The sequence below is a fragment of the Trachurus trachurus genome, assembly GCF_905171665.1.
Source record: "Trachurus trachurus genome assembly, chromosome: 19".
Classification (NCBI taxonomy): domain Eukaryota; kingdom Metazoa; phylum Chordata; class Actinopteri; order Carangiformes; family Carangidae; genus Trachurus; species Trachurus trachurus.
In genome coordinates this window covers 6,296,500-6,313,732 of record NC_139913.1, presented here as the reverse complement: position 1 = coordinate 6,313,732, position 17,233 = coordinate 6,296,500, and the positions used below count along the sequence as shown (strand labels likewise).

The 17,233-nt window shown below is 41.5% G+C and overlaps 1 protein-coding gene across 1 annotated transcript; it reads right to left on the bottom strand.

Annotated features, from left to right (window-relative positions):
* Positions 1–1,006: 1,006 nt before the first annotated feature.
* On the bottom strand, positions 1,007–15,462 carry plxdc1 (plexin domain containing 1). The gene is made up of 13 exons (XM_083993843.1): positions 14,961–15,462; positions 8,100–8,278; positions 5,089–5,232; positions 4,918–4,987; positions 4,109–4,231; positions 3,905–4,023; positions 3,697–3,796; positions 3,314–3,409; positions 3,142–3,223; positions 3,006–3,066; positions 2,793–2,916; positions 1,887–2,047; positions 1,007–1,811 (listed from the first exon to the last, which is right to left on the bottom strand). The coding sequence occupies exons 1-13, from the start codon at positions 15,034–15,036 to the stop codon at positions 1,686–1,688; spliced, it is 1,461 nt and encodes a 486-aa protein (XP_083849969.1). The 5' UTR covers positions 15,037–15,462; the 3' UTR covers positions 1,007–1,685.
* Between the last annotated feature and the right edge of the window lie 1,771 nt (positions 15,463–17,233).

Below are 17,233 nucleotides of genomic sequence, written 5' to 3'. Positions count from 1 at the left end.
AGCTAACAGGACGTTTTCATTGTTAAATCAACGGATGAGAAAACTTGTTTGACCTGGTTAACCAATAATTATATATTAGTTATAAGAAGTCAGCATGTTCGTATGTAAATATTAAACTTGATATGTCTGTAATAGCTAAAGAAACACTAGCTACAGGACTTTCTGCTTGCTATTTAGCTCCATTTGTTCATCCTCAATATGCTCTGGGATATACTGTATAATGATTTAGGTTTAGCTTAATCTGTCGTGTGGAATAACTGTGTGCTTTTTGTAACTACTGTATTCTCATGGCTCCACCATGTGGCAGTGATTTGTTAGTTACAGTGGAGGCAGTTTCTTCCCCCCAGGTCATTTACCTCAGTGATAGAGCAGCATATTGATATAGATGCTATAACTGTAACCAAGGTTGTAATTTATGCGGGGTTTAGGAGGTTTATAACCCCCCAAAATCAAATCCAAGCCCATATTCTGCTCAGAAACATAATGAAAAGAGGCCAAAAGGCCAAAAATAATTTTAAATAGTTGGTTCCTCACATAAAAGGAGAAGCACTGTCCAAAGGAGGTAACAGTCATTTGATTCAGTTTGCAAGTGAATTGTTGGGTTTCTCGTTTGCTAGTGGCTGGAGGTAAAGCTAGGAGAGGAGGCCACAGAATAAATGTCTTTGCATTGTATTAATGACATGGTAAGGTGTGCTATGTTCATAATTCCTCTGCAGACAGGCTTCTTAAATCACAAATTGTGCCATTAGTTTACCTGCCTTGTGAGAAATACAGTAGCTACACAGTGGTATGTAGTGATAAACTAATGAATAAACATTAGTCCTGTCAGAATAAACGTGTTAATCACCACAACTGATTAACAATGTTTAGCCCAAAGTTACAGCCTTGACTATTGCTAACATGTGTGTCTGACATATTCATTGTAATAACCTGAAGGTGATCTGTGTGCCATTCGTTTTCATCTCCTCACCAACCACAGGATAAATACCGACACTCACCACCAGCTTTTATTAGAAGACATTTAAACAGAAAGGTCCCAAAGAAAACTGTCATAACAACTTGATGTCTCTAAAATTCATCCAAACAGTTTCTCCAGAGATGTTTCGAGATGATCATTATAATCACTATCAGTTATATAGCTAAATATCTGTTGTAGTCCAGAGATATAACATTTTATGAACCAATCGTTGCTCGCGTAGAAGTTTCAAGAAACAAAAAAATAACTCCATAGACTGGATAAAAATGAACAAACAAACAAAAAAACCAAAACAAAACACATTGTTAAGTTGAGCTGTACATTGGTTTGCAGTATGAAGGCTAGTTCAATACATTCCCTGACATCCCCTTGGATCGATGGGTTTTTGTACAGTTACACATTTTGCATCTCATCGTTTCTGTACAGTCGACTTCCTCTCAGACCCTCCAACCTTTGGCCGATATGGCTAATCTCCTGTATGTGATGGCAAAGAGCAAGATACACAGAGAAAGCTGGCAAGAGCTACAAGAGCGGGTTACAGTAAAAACACTGTCCAGCCGCCAAGGTTGGAGTAGTTGGGGGGCATCCTGTGTTGATGGTCTGCCTGATCCTTGTCGTCCATGTTCTTCCTCCTGTAGTGCCGCTACAATCCTCAAGATGGTGTCCTTTCTTCTTCTGACTTGAGTCCTGCAAGTCCTGCAAGGACTCTCTAGCAACACTGCTCAGCTTCAATGAATCCTTCTTTTTCGTGACCCCCGAGCTCGACCTCAGCGTAACTGGAGTGGCAGCCCTGGTTTCTGAACTTCATGGAGGGCCAGTAGTTATTGGTGCGTCGCTGCAAAACACCAGACAGTAAGTTACTGAAGGCCAGGTAGTGGTAGGTGTGTAAACTGAGGTTGTCTTTTCTTACCTGCATGAGGTAGAACGGTGGAGCCACTGTAGGGTGTGTGTTGATGTAGTAGACAGCCAGTAAGGTCAGAGCCACCAGCAGAACCAGGGCGGCCACTACACCTGCTATGATGGCTGTGTTCTCTGTTATCCCCTTGTGCTTTGGAGCACCCGTCTGTAAATCTGAGAGGAAGGAAATCAGAGACTCTTAGGGCAAAAAGGCTGAGGCACTGCTGGTACAAACGTTTCAACATGTACAGTGGCATGCAAAAGTTTGGGCACCCCTGGTCAAAATTTCTGTCTCTTTTGCAATATTTTAAGCAATATCAGTGTATTATTTTTGTTTTCCACAATTTTAGAGTGAAAAGGGGAAATAAAGCATCAGCCTGCAAAAGAATGGGACACCCAGGAGACTTGAGCTCTCAGATAACTTAGCTAAATACATCAAATACACAATCCAACAACTTCGAAATGCTGTTATGGACAAGTTGTGACCTGCACATTCACCACGCTATGAGATAATAAAGGAACGTTATGAAACGCGCATCAGCTGCTTTGCATGAAATTACTTCTAAAACAACTCTCTCTGGTAACGTTCTGTTATTATCTCATAGCGTGGTGAATGTGCAGGTCACAACTTGTCCACCAAAGCGTTTTGGAGTTGTTTATATTATATTTGATGAGTTTGATGAGGGAAACCAAGAAATCCCATTAGCCTCCGAAGCGTAGCTCTGAGCAGCTCACAGCTCTGCTGTGCCACTCTAAAAATAGCTTGCACCGACAATTAAAGGTAACAAACCTACTCCTAAAACTGTAGGGATTATGGCAATGGGGCAATTTGCCAAAAATGTTTAACTATCCCTTTAACCTTTACTGACATATCTTCACTCTGTGTTTCCCCTTAGATCCTTCCCATGGAGAAACTCACCTCTAGTGACCGGCTGGTCCTCGAGCACCGCCGAAGAAGGCGTTGGACCCGGGGAGGAGTGGTTGAAGGAGCTCATAGATCCCTCAGGTAGAACCGGGTTGTAGTCCTCACATGTTCCTTTGGCCTGAGGGAATTCCCACAGGAATGACTCAAGAGACATGGTATAAGCATCAGCATGTCTTCGCTGTATATACATGGATAGATTTATCTCACCTCTTCAGGGCAGTTATAATCTAACCACTCCTGTCTGTGCCGGTCGATACCGTCAGAACATCTGGAAAACAGCAAGAACATAATGAGAAGAGCCAGGTTCTCCTCTTCTCTAAATCTTTAGCACTTACACACCTACCGTTGAAGTGTGTTGCACCAGCCACAGCCGGTTGTCAGGTTTGATGTCAGGCAGAGGTCACATGAGGTGTGCTGAAGACAAGCTATAAGGAATGAGAGATACAATGTTCTGGAGTTAGAACGATGAATTAAAACAGGTTGTCATCTGAAGGCTTGGTAATCTGAACACTCACTGGGTAGAGGAGTGAACTCAAAAGCAGATCCGCTAACGATCTTTGTCGTGTCGATCTCCACACGATGATACTCGTAGATGGTTCGCCGCTTAGGATCTTCAAGACAATTTAAAGAAACGTTATAAAATGTTAGAATATGGACAAAACATGCAACATGTGCATTGATATCCCAGTCTGCTAGTTTGTTACAATAAGAAATGTTTGTTTTGACAATGAAAACACCTGATATGTAATAGGTAATAATAACAGGAAACATATGGCATTATTATTAGAGGAAGAAGAAATGTGTTTTTTAGTCACCATGGCACCAATAGACATCCAGAGTTTTTGAAGTGAGTTTAAAATCTGAGAAATAGACTATTATGTTTTTTTTTAGAGCTGACCTGTGACCTGTGTGGAGGTCAAAAACGCCATGAAAGCATCAGACAGTCCCACTTTCACCGGATGCTCGGTGGAATTAATCTTCTCCACAGGCACAGGGACCTGAAAAAGTGCAGCAGTTTGTTTTAACACTGAATAAGATTTGTTCAATTTCACCATAAAAGTGATTAATTTGATCACAAGACAGATGGTGAGGAAATCATAACCTACATCTCTGTAGTTGAAAACAATGGTTCCATTTCTGTGGAGAGCCGCCTGGAACGTAAAAGCCCCCTCGGCCTCTCGGTCCTTTAGCCGCACCTTGTCCCACTGTACCACGAATAGATTACCTGAGCACAGCGAGACACAGAGGCCAGTCAGAGACATCCAGGAGCTCCCGGACTCTACACACGACACCGAGGAGCTCCCATTTACCGTTGTCCGAGTACCTCACTGTCGAGTTTTTGGAGAAGCTGGGGTCGAAGTTGGCCATGAGCGGGGCAACGTACTGAGTGGCGGTCAGCATTCGATGGGTAATCTCCCCCATGAAGATGAACCCTGCAGAGTGGAGGAGGGTGACGGAAACACAGGTACATGTGTTTAAAAATGCTTTCACATACACTTCTAATGCATGTTGCATTTTTCCTATTTACTACAACAATGTTAACCATGAAAACATATGAAATAAAGAGACTATTGTAATTTATTAATTATTGAATATTTTCTTGTATTTAAACCTCTGTTAAAACACATTAGAACTTTGAATTTCACATTATCTCCAGATAGATAGATAGATAGATAGATAGATAGATAGATAGATAGATAGATAGATAGATAGATAGATAGATAGATAGATAGATAGATAAGTTAAGATTACTTAGATAAATACTTTATAAATGTGTAAACCTGTATATGTGTCACTGTGAGACAGTGAAAGTGTCTATTTTTATCTCCACTACTGGACATTCAATCAATGTTGGATCAACAAACAACTCAATCTTCTTTGGATTAAAAATTTAGGACATGCACATCAGGCCTTTAGGCAATTAAAATCATCACAAAAAAATGAAGGCATGTACATTTAATTAGATATACTATGGCCTGGCATGCCTGAAAATTTCCCCAGGGTAGGACAAAGTCTCCTTCAGTGCATTGGTAGAGGTTTGGACTCCTGATTGGAAGAGGAAAGCAGTTTGATGAGTGCTGTCATGATACCAAGTCATGTAAATTAATTTAAAACTCACCGCCAGTCGCTACGATGATTTGTCTCAGGTAGTGTCCGTAAAAAGGGAAATCAAAAGAAAGTGCCACTCTCTGTGGAAAAAGAAATATCAGACATGTTTTAATGTGAAATCAGACAGATATATACTGTATATACAGTATATACTGTATATGTGTGTATGTTCTCTTCTCACCGCTGCCTGCCGATGTGTGTTGGACAGGATCCCATGGATTCGGACTTGGCTCTTGTGCAGGGTGTTCATATCGACCCACAATTCCTCAGTCTTTTTGTCAGTGGGACCGAAGCTCTGCCATCTGTAGTACCTGTTGGAGTCCTCCTGAGAGGCAGAGGGCACTCGTTAGGAAAGCGAACATGTCAGAACATGGTGAGAAAACCTGCTCTCTGACAACCAATCATTTAATTCATTGATAAAGTCACCTTTTCACATGATTTTCCTCTGCAGGCAAATTATTGAAGTTGCCAGTTTTCAACTCTCCAAGTGCCATAATATTCATAATGAACATAATAATCCTTCAATGTATGTACACCCTCTTTTTAAAACACTTTTTAAATCTAATTTGATACATTTATGTTTGTAGAGGTCAGCAGCCTGAAATCTATTGAACTGCATTAATAATATGATTCAATTGACTTTTTATAGACATTTTGACATGATGAACCGGAGAGGGTCAGGATGGACATCGCACCAGGACAGTGATTGTAAGAAATACACTGGTCTTCACCCAAAAATGATTCTTCTAAATGCAAATTATTCTTAGTCTTAGTCTTTGATTGAGCTGCTCATGAGCTATTAATTATTAAGATTAAGATGTTTTATTGTCATTGCATATTTCTATACAAGGCTTTCTTTGAGAGCAGTCCCTATCATGGCAGCATAAATGATAAATAATAATAAAAAAGACTAAACATAAGCATAAATAAAAGAAGGAATAGAAGGTCAGAGTGACCATCCGACCATAAGAGGAGATGGACCCATGATAAGTTATTAAACTGGGAGCCACTGCAGAGGGGCGTCTGAGGCTTTGGTGTCCTCTTATTTCTGTCCACACCGTTCCACTTGGGGGAGCTGTTTACACATTACACACAATGCTTTTGACAGCGAGGACCTGCGTCTTCCCACACATATCTCGTCTTGATGCCATTATTAATGTATGCCACGGTTGAAGGTGACAGAGAGCAATGGTTCTGGGGTTTAGTGTGGGCTCAGAAAGTGGAGCAGTTAAATGCAGCGCTCTCGCTGCCTCTCCGGCTGCTCCATATACAGAAAGTGACCCACTTATTTCCTCCCATCTCTACTGCCTGACACCAGCCTGTGTTTTCTAGAGAGGAGGGGGGAGTGTGGGATCTCTAGGTGAGGAGATGGGAACAATCATATACTTTTTTTTTTTCTTTCTTTCCCTCACAGCTGACTGATTTGTTGAAGAGATTCCCGTTGGACAAGAGATGGAGGGCCTCGGAAATTGGGATCAGACCTCCCCAGAAAAAAAAGAAAAGAGAGAAAAAACCCACCACAGCAGCAGTACAACAGGGCTACTTGTGATCTTGTCCAAGTGAGTCATTCACGAGCACACACGTGTGCACATACGAACGCACAGCCACGCTTAAACAAACACTGTAAGTTGGCAGGACAGGGTTGTCGTCTGTTTGCAATTTGAATTGTTCGGAGAGAGAAAGAGAGAGAGAGAAAGAGCGGGGGGAAAAAAGTACAACACAATTTATTTGGGGTTGAATTTTACTGAGGCTGATTCAAGCGAAAGACGAGTCGGAGACATAAGACAAATAAAACCTCATTATACATACACACACACACACACGGATCTGAAAGGTAATGAATGGAAAATGGCACAGGATAGGTCCAACTGGCAAACACCTAATAACAATGACCTGCACTCAAAGCTTCTTAACTGTGTGAGAATAAAGATCATAACCCAGCTTGACCTTTCTGCACAGCGGTATCACAACTCATTGTTAGTATTAAAGCTCCTGCAGTGTCATTTAGGTGAAACCAGATAATAATAATAATAATTGGTTTCCCTTGAATCGTTTCTCCTGACATGGTGTTGGTGGTGTTGGCCAGGTTCTTGTTGGGAGATGGAAATGTTTTGTTTTTCCCAAAGTAAACAGCAGCGTGTGACGTACCCATCAGGCCAATGTTATTTTTAGTTGAAACAAAAGCCACATCAGCAGTTGCTAGGAGTGGTGAACAAAACGTTCTTATGAAACTCAAGAGATGAGACGTTTTAATGTCATACTCTTGACATATTTATATCAGGTTATTATGCCTGTAAATCACTTTCACCACAGCTTGTAATGAGTTGTTACAGGCTGCTATTGATACGTCCAACTACTCACATCAAGCATCTTTATGGAAATCCCCATTCGGTCGTCTCTTGGCTCTCACAAAGCAAGTTAGCCTCTGCTAGCTGCTAGCTCATATTACCCTGAGTAGCAGGCTTGTTACATGACACTTTATAAGAGTTTAGGATCAATTATTACATTTACCAGTTGACCAATTCAATTATCTGAAGTTACATGTGTCTCTTTTCTCATAATACCAGCTGTTGTGACATAAATCCATGTCTTTTACTAGTTCAAATAATGAGGATGCCAACATTTTACCGGTGACCTGTGGTGGTTTTAGTCTCAGTCCAGTTATGATCTCATGTAAAGAGGCTTCAGAAAGCATCCTTCACTTCTTTTTTTAACACTTTACTGTGTTAAGAAATTGCTTTCTCATCAATCTACATTCAATCCAACTCTCAGTCGACACTGAGCAGCTGCTTTAGATGGAAATGAAAGGACCAGGTATTTATCATACACATTTTAATTACTATACAATTCTACAGTGCAATTTTAATGCTATTTGCACATGTAATTTGTTTTTGTTTTTTTGGAATATATTGGATGGTGTGTGTGTGGGAATGTACAAAACATTGTGTGTATTTTATGTTTTATGGACTACAGATGGAAATTAGCTCTGTGCTAAATCTGGTGCATCCCATCTTTTTGTATTTTAAATGATTAATGTAAGTGCACATCCCTAAATCAAATCAAATCAAATTAAATTTGAAAAATTACAGTATCATGTGGTAAAGTTCAGCTGCTGTCATGTCAGCATCGTATTAAACTGCAGATGTCCCGTGCAGGAGCAGACAGCGTCACCACAGTAACTACCGATCTCACCAGTATCCGAGTCATGTCATCGGGGAGGGGGCTGATATCAACTCCTCCTCCTGCTCCTCCACCTTCGGCCGGTGCGTCGCGGGCTTCTCTGTGCTTGTGTGCGGTCTGCTGGTCCCTCCTGGTTCTGTGAAAGCCGGACGGATCCCCATCTGTCCGCAGAGGAGTCCGGCTCAGTGCATCTAGAACAGGAACAGGGATTGTGGTGACTGAGTAATGTCAACACTCACACGGAGGCCTGACGCTCAGACACATGAACACAGATGTGCTTTGAACTGGTGTCTGTTGTTTGTCCATGTTTTTTAGTCATCCCTCGCCACTTGTTGACCATCGCTTCTGGCCAAACTATCCTCAACAAATGAAGTACCAGATATCTGTATCCAAGACTGTTAGTTAATGATGCATTTATATGCTTTTGAGAAAATAATCAGCATTATTGAAACCTCTAAGATGTGTGAAAATGAGCTGGTGAATGAAAGGAATGAAATGTATTTGCCTTTCAACCCGCCGGTCACATCTGTTATTTATTGGTTTCCATAATTTGGATCATTAACAATCAGACATGTACGCAGAAAAAATGAAACCCATCTTCAGTTTCTTGATCCATAACTCACAGATATAGAAAGTGTCTTTTTTCTTTACATCTGTCATACAGAGCCATGATCTTTTGATGATTTTTAAAAATATTTTAAACTAATCACATGTCACGTGTGTTTTAGCTTGTTATTAATTAATCGAAGCGCGACGTGTCCTTTATCTGTTGCCAGCGCCGCCCGGAGGGGCCAAACCTCAACTCACCACCTACATTTGTGTGGGTGTTCATGTCATCTGCTCAACAGATCATAGATGGATGTTTATATTTTTTCACATTTGCCTTCAGGAATGTATTTCCTTCGTTTCTTTTTCTTTTTTTTTCTGTGTTCACAGTAAATTGATCCATGACTCACTAGTTCTGTGCACATTTATGGTCGGCTGAGATGCTGCATCAGCAGAACTGACCGATTGTTTAACAGCGAGGCCGAAGATCTCTGCTGTTTTCCTACCGAGGAAACAAGTCGAGGGACGATATCCAGTTTTTTGCTGTCTGGATTTTTATGTGAGCTGTTAGTTCACTGAACTGAAGCAACAGTTCATGTCATGAACATCTTGACAGGGGGAAAGACGAGAGCTGGCCTGAGGTTTCGGACCTCCCAGCCGCTTACTTTTGAATTTTTGTGTTTTTAACACACGACCAGAGATATTGTAGACACCCTGGATCCTGTTTAGGCTTTTTTTCCCTAGTTGTGGTCCAGAGCTTTTGTTCTTTTTTTGTGCCAATTAAGGCTGCACCATTAATTATAGTTTAGGCAACAGTTTGCATCCATCCTTGTGGCCACTGCCCAATAAAAAAGTTGTTTTTCCCACTGGTTTGGTGTGAAGGAAGGTGACTGTCCTCCACGGAGGCCTAACCTCAACCCCATCCAACATCTCTGAGAGCAACTTGAACGCAGACTGAACCGGTTCTTATCTCGCCACATCAGTATTGGACCTCACTAATGCTCCTGTGGCCGATGGGAGCGAATTCCTGCAGCCAGGGTCTGAAGTCCTGAAGCAGAAGAGTGGATTCTGTTACAGCAGCACAGTCACATATGACTGAGATGTTTGGGTGTCTGCATTATATTGACCTGCATGGTCAAAAAGTGAGTGTTTTTATCACCACATTCTCCTGAATGTTGGTTATGTGGACACAAATTAGTTGTTAACTTTTTAAAGGAGCAGTGCAACACCATGGAAACCTGTTGATCATCTTTCTTTGTTAGTTAAAGTTATAAAAACAGGGGAAAGGGGGGAAACCTCTACTCTGACTTTGTCTAAAGGTAACAAAGGTAAACTCACAAATTGACATTTTTATATCTCATTTACATAATCAGGACAAATAAATCAATGTGTAATCAAGTTATAGTTTTGCAGGTCATCGCTTATCCAACTATTTTATGGCTGAACACTGCTCCTCATGCTGTCATGTAATGTTTTATCATCAGATACTTCGATGCACTTATTGCATAAAGTTTTAATTAAGATCATTTCTAGTGTGAAGTGAAATAAAAAATGACTGACAAAGAGACTTTAGAGACAAAATGGGACAAGAGACGGAAACAACGAGAGGTTATCGCACACACAGGGGAGACGGCTTTTAATGAGGAATCTTGTTTGATTATGGTGCAGTGGAAGCTATTTCCACCAGCACCAGAACAAGAGGCTGCTAATTGGGTCAGATTGGTAGCACTCATCGCCATCATTACTAAACAGCTGAGGAGGCGTCAAACAGCAGGGGGGAAGGAAGAGCAGTGAGGAGGAGGCAGATCAGAGACTGTGCATTAGTTATTATCACAGAAAGTGTAAAAGACGACTCGTATATGATCAACTTTCTCCACAGATTCAGTTTTTTTTTAAGGTTTTCCAACGTCCTGAGCGTTGAACTTGTTTTTCTTTTCCTGGAACATCTCTGACCTTTTCTAACTGTCTGCATGTGGGCCTGGATGAACTTCCAACAAAGCGGGGCTAACAAGAGTTCAAGAGTGGGTGGGGTTTTACATAAGGACTCGACTCAGGCCCGACCTCAGTAGCGTCAGGTCTGGCAGACACATGTGTGTGAGTGTGTGTGTGTGTGTGTGTGGAACCTGCACTGGGAATGTGCAAAGTGGTGCAGAAAAACATCCTGGTGACTTTGAAACAGGGTCCAAAAAAAATCCTGAACGACTAGAATAACAGATGTGATGAATTTGCCAGCGAAGAGCAGATGGTTTAATTGTAAATACACACTCTGCTGCTGCTTATATTAGAATAAAAAATCCACTGACTTTTCCTCTAAATTTAGAGGTTTTGCTGCCAATTGCCAGAGCGGTGTCAGTTTACATTGGTGCATCTGCAAAATGCCACATTTCCCACTGTTTAATCCATCGTATCTCACAGCGGCAGGAGCATTGACCCGGGTGTGAAAGAAACCGCTAATCCAGCAGGTTTGTGTTGTATCGTTATAGCAGTAATTATATAACTGGCTATTTCTGGTTGCGATGGCACCTGGTGTCCGCCGTATCTGCCTCCTCAGATGTGTCTGCATTGCAGCAACCACCTTGCAAATCTAGTGGGTGTTGGGAGTCACACCGAACTAGGCCACAGCGCTTTGAGCCTAATACTGTTTGCTGTGTGGATGTTCAGATTGTCTTCATTCATGGCATCACCGTCTCCCACACACACCTTTTTTTTTTTTTTTACCTCATCCCACTGATCTCACATGGTCTCTTTCTGTCCTTTTCCCAAAATATACTGATGCTTCGTGCCCATTGGTTACTCGGTTTTAAATCTCCAGCTCTATTTTTTTCTTCTTTATCGCTGATGACAGACGTTTAAGAAACACACTGAGTCACGTTTTTACTATTTGACGACTAGGCGGCAATCGAATCCACGTTCCTCGGCCTCGGAGACAAAAGCTGAATGTTTTTTCAGTCTGTTCAGCTGGATGAAGTCCATTTATGAAAAACAAATTTCCGCCTGAAAAAAATCTTTCTCTGTTTAACTTCAAAACACATCAAAGTGCAACTGCAGGTGAGGATACACCGTGGTAACATGTAGGGAAGGAAAGTTATCATCAGGCCTAGAGAGAGAGAGAGTAGAAGCTTCTTTGCTTTAGAGACAGATACAGATGCAATGCAGAGAGGATATTGTAGCATCCAAACAGCTGAAGAGAGATGTGATTAAATCTGGGGATACAAACAGTCTGGACAAACTGTCACAGTCCTGTTTTGCGTTGTTTTGTGTTGTGCTGTGAGGACGAGGCCCAGAGTCAGTATCAGGACGGGGGGATTAGCGAAAGCACCTGCGGTCGTCTGGCAAACGGAGCGATTGGTGAAAGAGTAATCACAGAGAGCCAGGTCACTGCTATGTGTGTCATTGTGGTTTTGGTTTAATACACTGCTTTTATTGTAGAAGGATGATCTGTGTTAAAACGGAGAGCCCGGAGCTTATGGCGTGGGAGGAAGCCATTTGGCACCTTGCTCCGAGAGGAACAGCAGTAACCATAACACACAATCACAAACACTGGCAGCTGGACTGATAAGGACCCGAAACAGAAAGGGGAAAATTGTTGCGTTCAGATAAATATGAAACGAATGGATCCGATTTTAGAGTTTATAAAATGTTTGATTTAAGTGATGAACTGTCGCTGAGTTGTTTTTTGTTTACATTTGGAACCGATGGTCCATTTTTTTTTATTGTAGAGGACATGTAGATCAGGTTTGCAGATGGACTCGGACAGATGTTTTCCTTTTTTTCAGTGCTGTGGTATTTATAGTTTTTACAATAGATCTTCTAAGTAAGAAAAGTACAGTAGTGAAATGCAGTTTAGTTGAAAGTTTGAGGCTCAAAGTGAAAAAGTGATGCAACTAACGACCGTCTCATTGATCTGCCAGTTGTTTTCTTGATCAATCCTTTGTCAAAAGTATGTGTAACAGTTTCCTAAAGCCTGAGGTGATGTCATCAGATCACCTGGACAAACAGTGAGTTTCTCCAAAGATAATAAATTTACTAAAAACACTTAAGGGCGAAGAATAGAAATAAATCCTCACAGGAACTGGAAGTGGAGCCGGGAAATGTTTCATACGAGTCAAAAAACCACACGGTTAACGAATGATTATCAGAGAAGTTGTGATTTATTTTATGATTGTATCGGCTAATTGATGCAAATCTTTGCAGCTCTGAAGTTCAAACACATGTGGTTTACCCAGCAGCTCCAATGCAAATAGTCCAGAAAGCTGAGAACTTTTCGGCCTTTGTTAGATTCCTGTCGTGTGTGGTTCTTCTACTTCAGACTGAAGCTCGTTAAGACTTTCTCTCTCTTTAACCTAGAAAAAGTTTAAAATGGGTGTTTTGTTTTTTAGCTCATCTAGGTCATTCGTCTGGAACCTCAGTCCCACCTTGTCGATTGATCAGTGCAGGTTTAGATCAAAAATGGTCCCGGTGCAGATCAGTGATCATCAATATCCATCAGTGTGTGATTGTCTCATGTTTCTCCTGAACTTTTGCCTCTTCGTCTCAGGTCTGCGTTGACTCCAGGAACATTTGTGTTAAATCATCGTAGCTTCGCCGTCATCACCTAAAATAAACTGCTTTAACATTCACTCAACCAAACGTCACATTGAGTTTGATTTAAAAGGAGCTGTTTCTAGATTTGAATCAATAACATATGACTCCAGCATTTTAGGATGAAGTCACATCCATCAATCTTTTTTGGATAATATATCTGTTATTGGATCATATCAGGACACTGACTGAACTAGAGAACTAGAGATAAAGCTCTGGGCGGAGCCACCATCAACACAACAGCAACAAAGGAGCATTACTTTTACACTTTACTGTGTTTAAAGGGGTGTTTTTGTTTTTAAAAACCAGCAACCCAACCTGTCTTTGCTCATCATGAATGATTATGAGCCACACCTGCGTTCGTACCGGCCAGAATCTGTTCCTGTCATTGGAAGTTAATTCTACTTTTGTAAGATTTTGGCTCTGACGCCCTGAGCTGCTGATGAAGAGCAGACGCTGCTCTGACCTTTGGGGGAACAGGAGCAGCCATGCAAACCATTTTTATGTAACTCTGCCGCTCTGCAAAAGACATTTGGCATCGTGCAGAGATGGATGGCACAAAAACCCGCTGCTCCCTTCACTCATCACAACATCTCCACAGCTTCCAGCAGCTCCTACTTAGCAAAGACTTGTTCCACTTTTTCTGCAGCGAGAGGATGAAGTTGTCAGGGTGACAACTTGAACCAAATCAACTGGATTTGGTGGGTTTTTTTTCTTTTTTTTGTAGTGGCTTTGTAGATGAACATGGACTTTAAAGTCGCCGTATGTCGTGGGTGTGCTGTCACTCTGGTGTGTGTGTGTATGTGTGTGTGTGTGTGTGTGTGTGCACAGTGTGCCGGGTTGTCCTCTGCAGAGCGAGGCCCCTGATCAGAGGAACTGGGACCACAGGAGAGGCCAGAGAAAGTGGAGCAGCGCTGATTGTTGGAGGAGGAGGAGGAGGAGGAGGAGGAGGAGGAGAGGCAGCGGAAGAACGGGGGCTGGCTAAAAATAATGTATCTCCAAGGAGAACAAAAATACATTCACGCACATACACATCCCCACACACACACACACACACACACACACACACACACGGGATGACAGCAGTATACAGAACATATACAGGAGATGCACACTAACACACTGAGGTGAAATGAAGCAACAACAACAAAAAAATGCCAGAAACTCTCAGCTGCTGCTCTCGTTGACTTTTTCTTTTTTTAAACTTCTATAAAACTCCTACAGGAATGAAAGTGTAAATCATCACTGGAATTACTGGTTAACCTCAAACATTTACTTACTAAAACGTCGGATTTCCGATCACGTGACCTGTATTTCTAAAACAGATGCAACACTGAGATGACACTTTCTTTCTTTTTTTTCTTTTAAACCTTAAATACAGACCTGCACACACACACGCCCTTTCATCATGTGCTTCCTTCGACTGACACAGAGAAATGTCAGGAGACCTGTTAGCTTCACTCACACATATAAACACAAGAACCAAGAATAGGAAGAAAAAAAAAGTGCATAAAAATACTTTTAAAAAAACAAAAACACTTTTTGAGTTCGCCTCGTGCCAGAATTTGCAGCAAAGAATTCAGGTCAGGTTTTTGGTTTTTAACCCTGTCAGGTGTGCAGCTCTGATGTTTGTCCTGAAGAAAAGCAGTGAAAATGGTGTTTACATTCGACCGTGTGTGTTTCTATGTGTGTGTGTCTGTGTGTGTGAGTGTGTGTGTGAATACCTGAGTGTGTTTTGTTTCTTACCTTCGTGCTCTTGAGCCCAGACTCTGCCCAGCTCAGCCTGGGAGAGACAGATGAGGAGAACAGCACAAAGCCCCATGTCCAGCCAGCGACTCTGTCTTCTCTTCTCCCTCCTTCACCCAACTCTTAATCACTCCTCTCTCCTCCTTCTTCTTCTTTCTTCTTCTTCTTTTTTATTATTTCCCCCTGTTATTTCCCCCTCTCTCTCACTCTGCAGGACGAACGGGGCTCCTCACTCCTCCACTCCCCCGCCTGTTGTCGCTCTCTCTTTGCCTCTGCTCTCCCACACAGCTGCTTTTCCTTCACCTCTGCTAAGGTTTGCTGCTTTTCTCCCTCCTCTGTCTGTCTCTCCTCTCAGCTTTGTGTCCTTGTTTGGCCCTCAGAGCAACTTCAAGGTTGACTGGTCCATGGTAGTAAAAAAAAAGCTGAGACACAACCCGAGACTCAAACGCTGAGGTTTTCTTTTTCTTTTTCTTTTTCTTTTTTTTAACAGATTATTTTCTGCAGCTTTAAATATCCTCACTGTCACTGTCTGTTCGTCCGTCTCTCTGTTCTGTTTCTGTCTCTAACCCAGCTCTGGACTTTTGTAAGACTTTCCTCCCCAAAGAGGAAATATTTATGTATTTCACTATTTTTTTTCTCTCCTTTCAAACCTTTAAAAAAAAAAGGAAAAGTGGGGGTTGGAGTTGGGAGGAGCATGTCTCCCCCATGTGGAAGCACGTTGAACCAAAACAAATGTGATAGTTAAATGGTTGACATCTTTAGGAGAGCTTCCCCTGCAGTTTGTGTGGAGACATTTTACATGGATTCATGCAATTTGTGCGTTTTTGTGTTGAAAGACGATGATGAAGCAGTTTATAGAGCTGGGATATGAAAAGGCAAAGGAGGTTTTAGTTGTTTGGCATTGTTAAAGTTCTGTCTGTCCCATGTTTTTTTATATCTTTATTGATCATACACCCCCCCCCCCCCCCCTTCATCTTTAACAATATAGATTGTATATTAAATTAAACTAAATTAAATTGAACGCCATCAGAGTCTAAAGAGTTCATACAGTTTAAAATCGAGACCATGAGTTAGTTTCCTCAGCAGGAAATGATCTGTTCGTCTTGTTGTGGAGTCAAAATGACAGGCTGATTAATTGATTGGTCGATTGACAGGAAATGAATCAGTCGCTTTTAAAGCAAAATCCCCCCAAAATTGACTGGATGCAAACTCTGGAGTTTGGACAGTTAGTTGGACAAAACAAATCAATCAAAGAATTCAACTTTTTTTTTTGACTCTGATGTTTTCTGACGGCAACAATTAATAACATTGTCTCAGTAGTTTCACTCTTAAATCTAAAACAGCCACAGGTTTCTGATATAATCTGCAAAAAATGACTGAATAATTACTCAGACTGAGAGAAGTACATTTGTTGGGGACTATTTTCAACTGCGGACCAATACAGACAAGATACTCTCGTGGCTTGGACGGTGTATTTTAAGTGGTATATTATCTCAGAGTACACTGCAGCCTCATGTTCATTGTAATGAGGGAATATTCACTCTGTGGTGCATCGATGTGTTTCTAATCGCTTTAGGAGGAACAATGAAGCTCCATGACCACATTTGTTAGTCGATCACTTTATTGTTTACAGTTGGGAAAGAAAAAAAAATAGCTTGATGCTTTTATGCTCATGATAATAACTCACAGTGGGATGTGATGATGAAATATCAGTGGGCGCGCTAGTGTTGGGACAAATATAGTTCTTGAATGAGTCGTGAGCTCCCCTGCTGCTGCTGCTGTTATCTTCACACAATGTTTAATGCTCTGTGCATGTTCACAGGTAGGAGTCTTATTAAACTGCTGCACACCTGTTGCAGGTGATAAAGTATTGTGTTCTCAGCCGCTCCATCTGAACTTCAGACTTAAAGAGACTCTCACAATACAAGAAAGAAAAGAAGCTAAAGTCACATTTATGAAGCCGAAACCACCACATGTCTTTGTCTCAGCCACTTTGCGCCAGCAGGTATCGTCTCTTCTTTCTTTCTCATGAGTCGCTCCTCTCTGTTATTATAAGGCCAAAACTCTGGATTTTGGCAGTTTGGGCCTGATATTAACAACACAGATGTGAGAGTTATTCAGACTCACTGAGGCTCTGACTTCACATTTAGAATAAACATGTGGATTCAGGAGCAGAGTGAGGTGTGTTCGTGTTTATCCTCTGGACAATAATATACTGTAAAAACAAAGACTTTTCGATAGTCCCGTGAAATGTTTATTAGAGCAAATACTTG

Excerpts from the sequence above, each read along its gene's own strand:
- plxdc1 (XM_083993843.1), bottom strand. The coding sequence starts at position 15,036 with ATGGGGCTTTGTGCTGTTCTCCTCATCTGTCTCTCCCAGGCTGAGCTG. Across the intron at positions 8,279-14,960 it reads CTGGGCTCAAGAGCACGAAG|ATGCACTGAGCCGGACTCCT; the intron begins GTAAGAAACAAA and ends TTCCTGTTCTAG. Across the intron at positions 4,024-4,108 it reads AGTGAGGTACTCGGACAACG|GTAATCTATTCGTGGTACAG; the intron begins GTAAATGGGAGC and ends CGCTGTGCTCAG.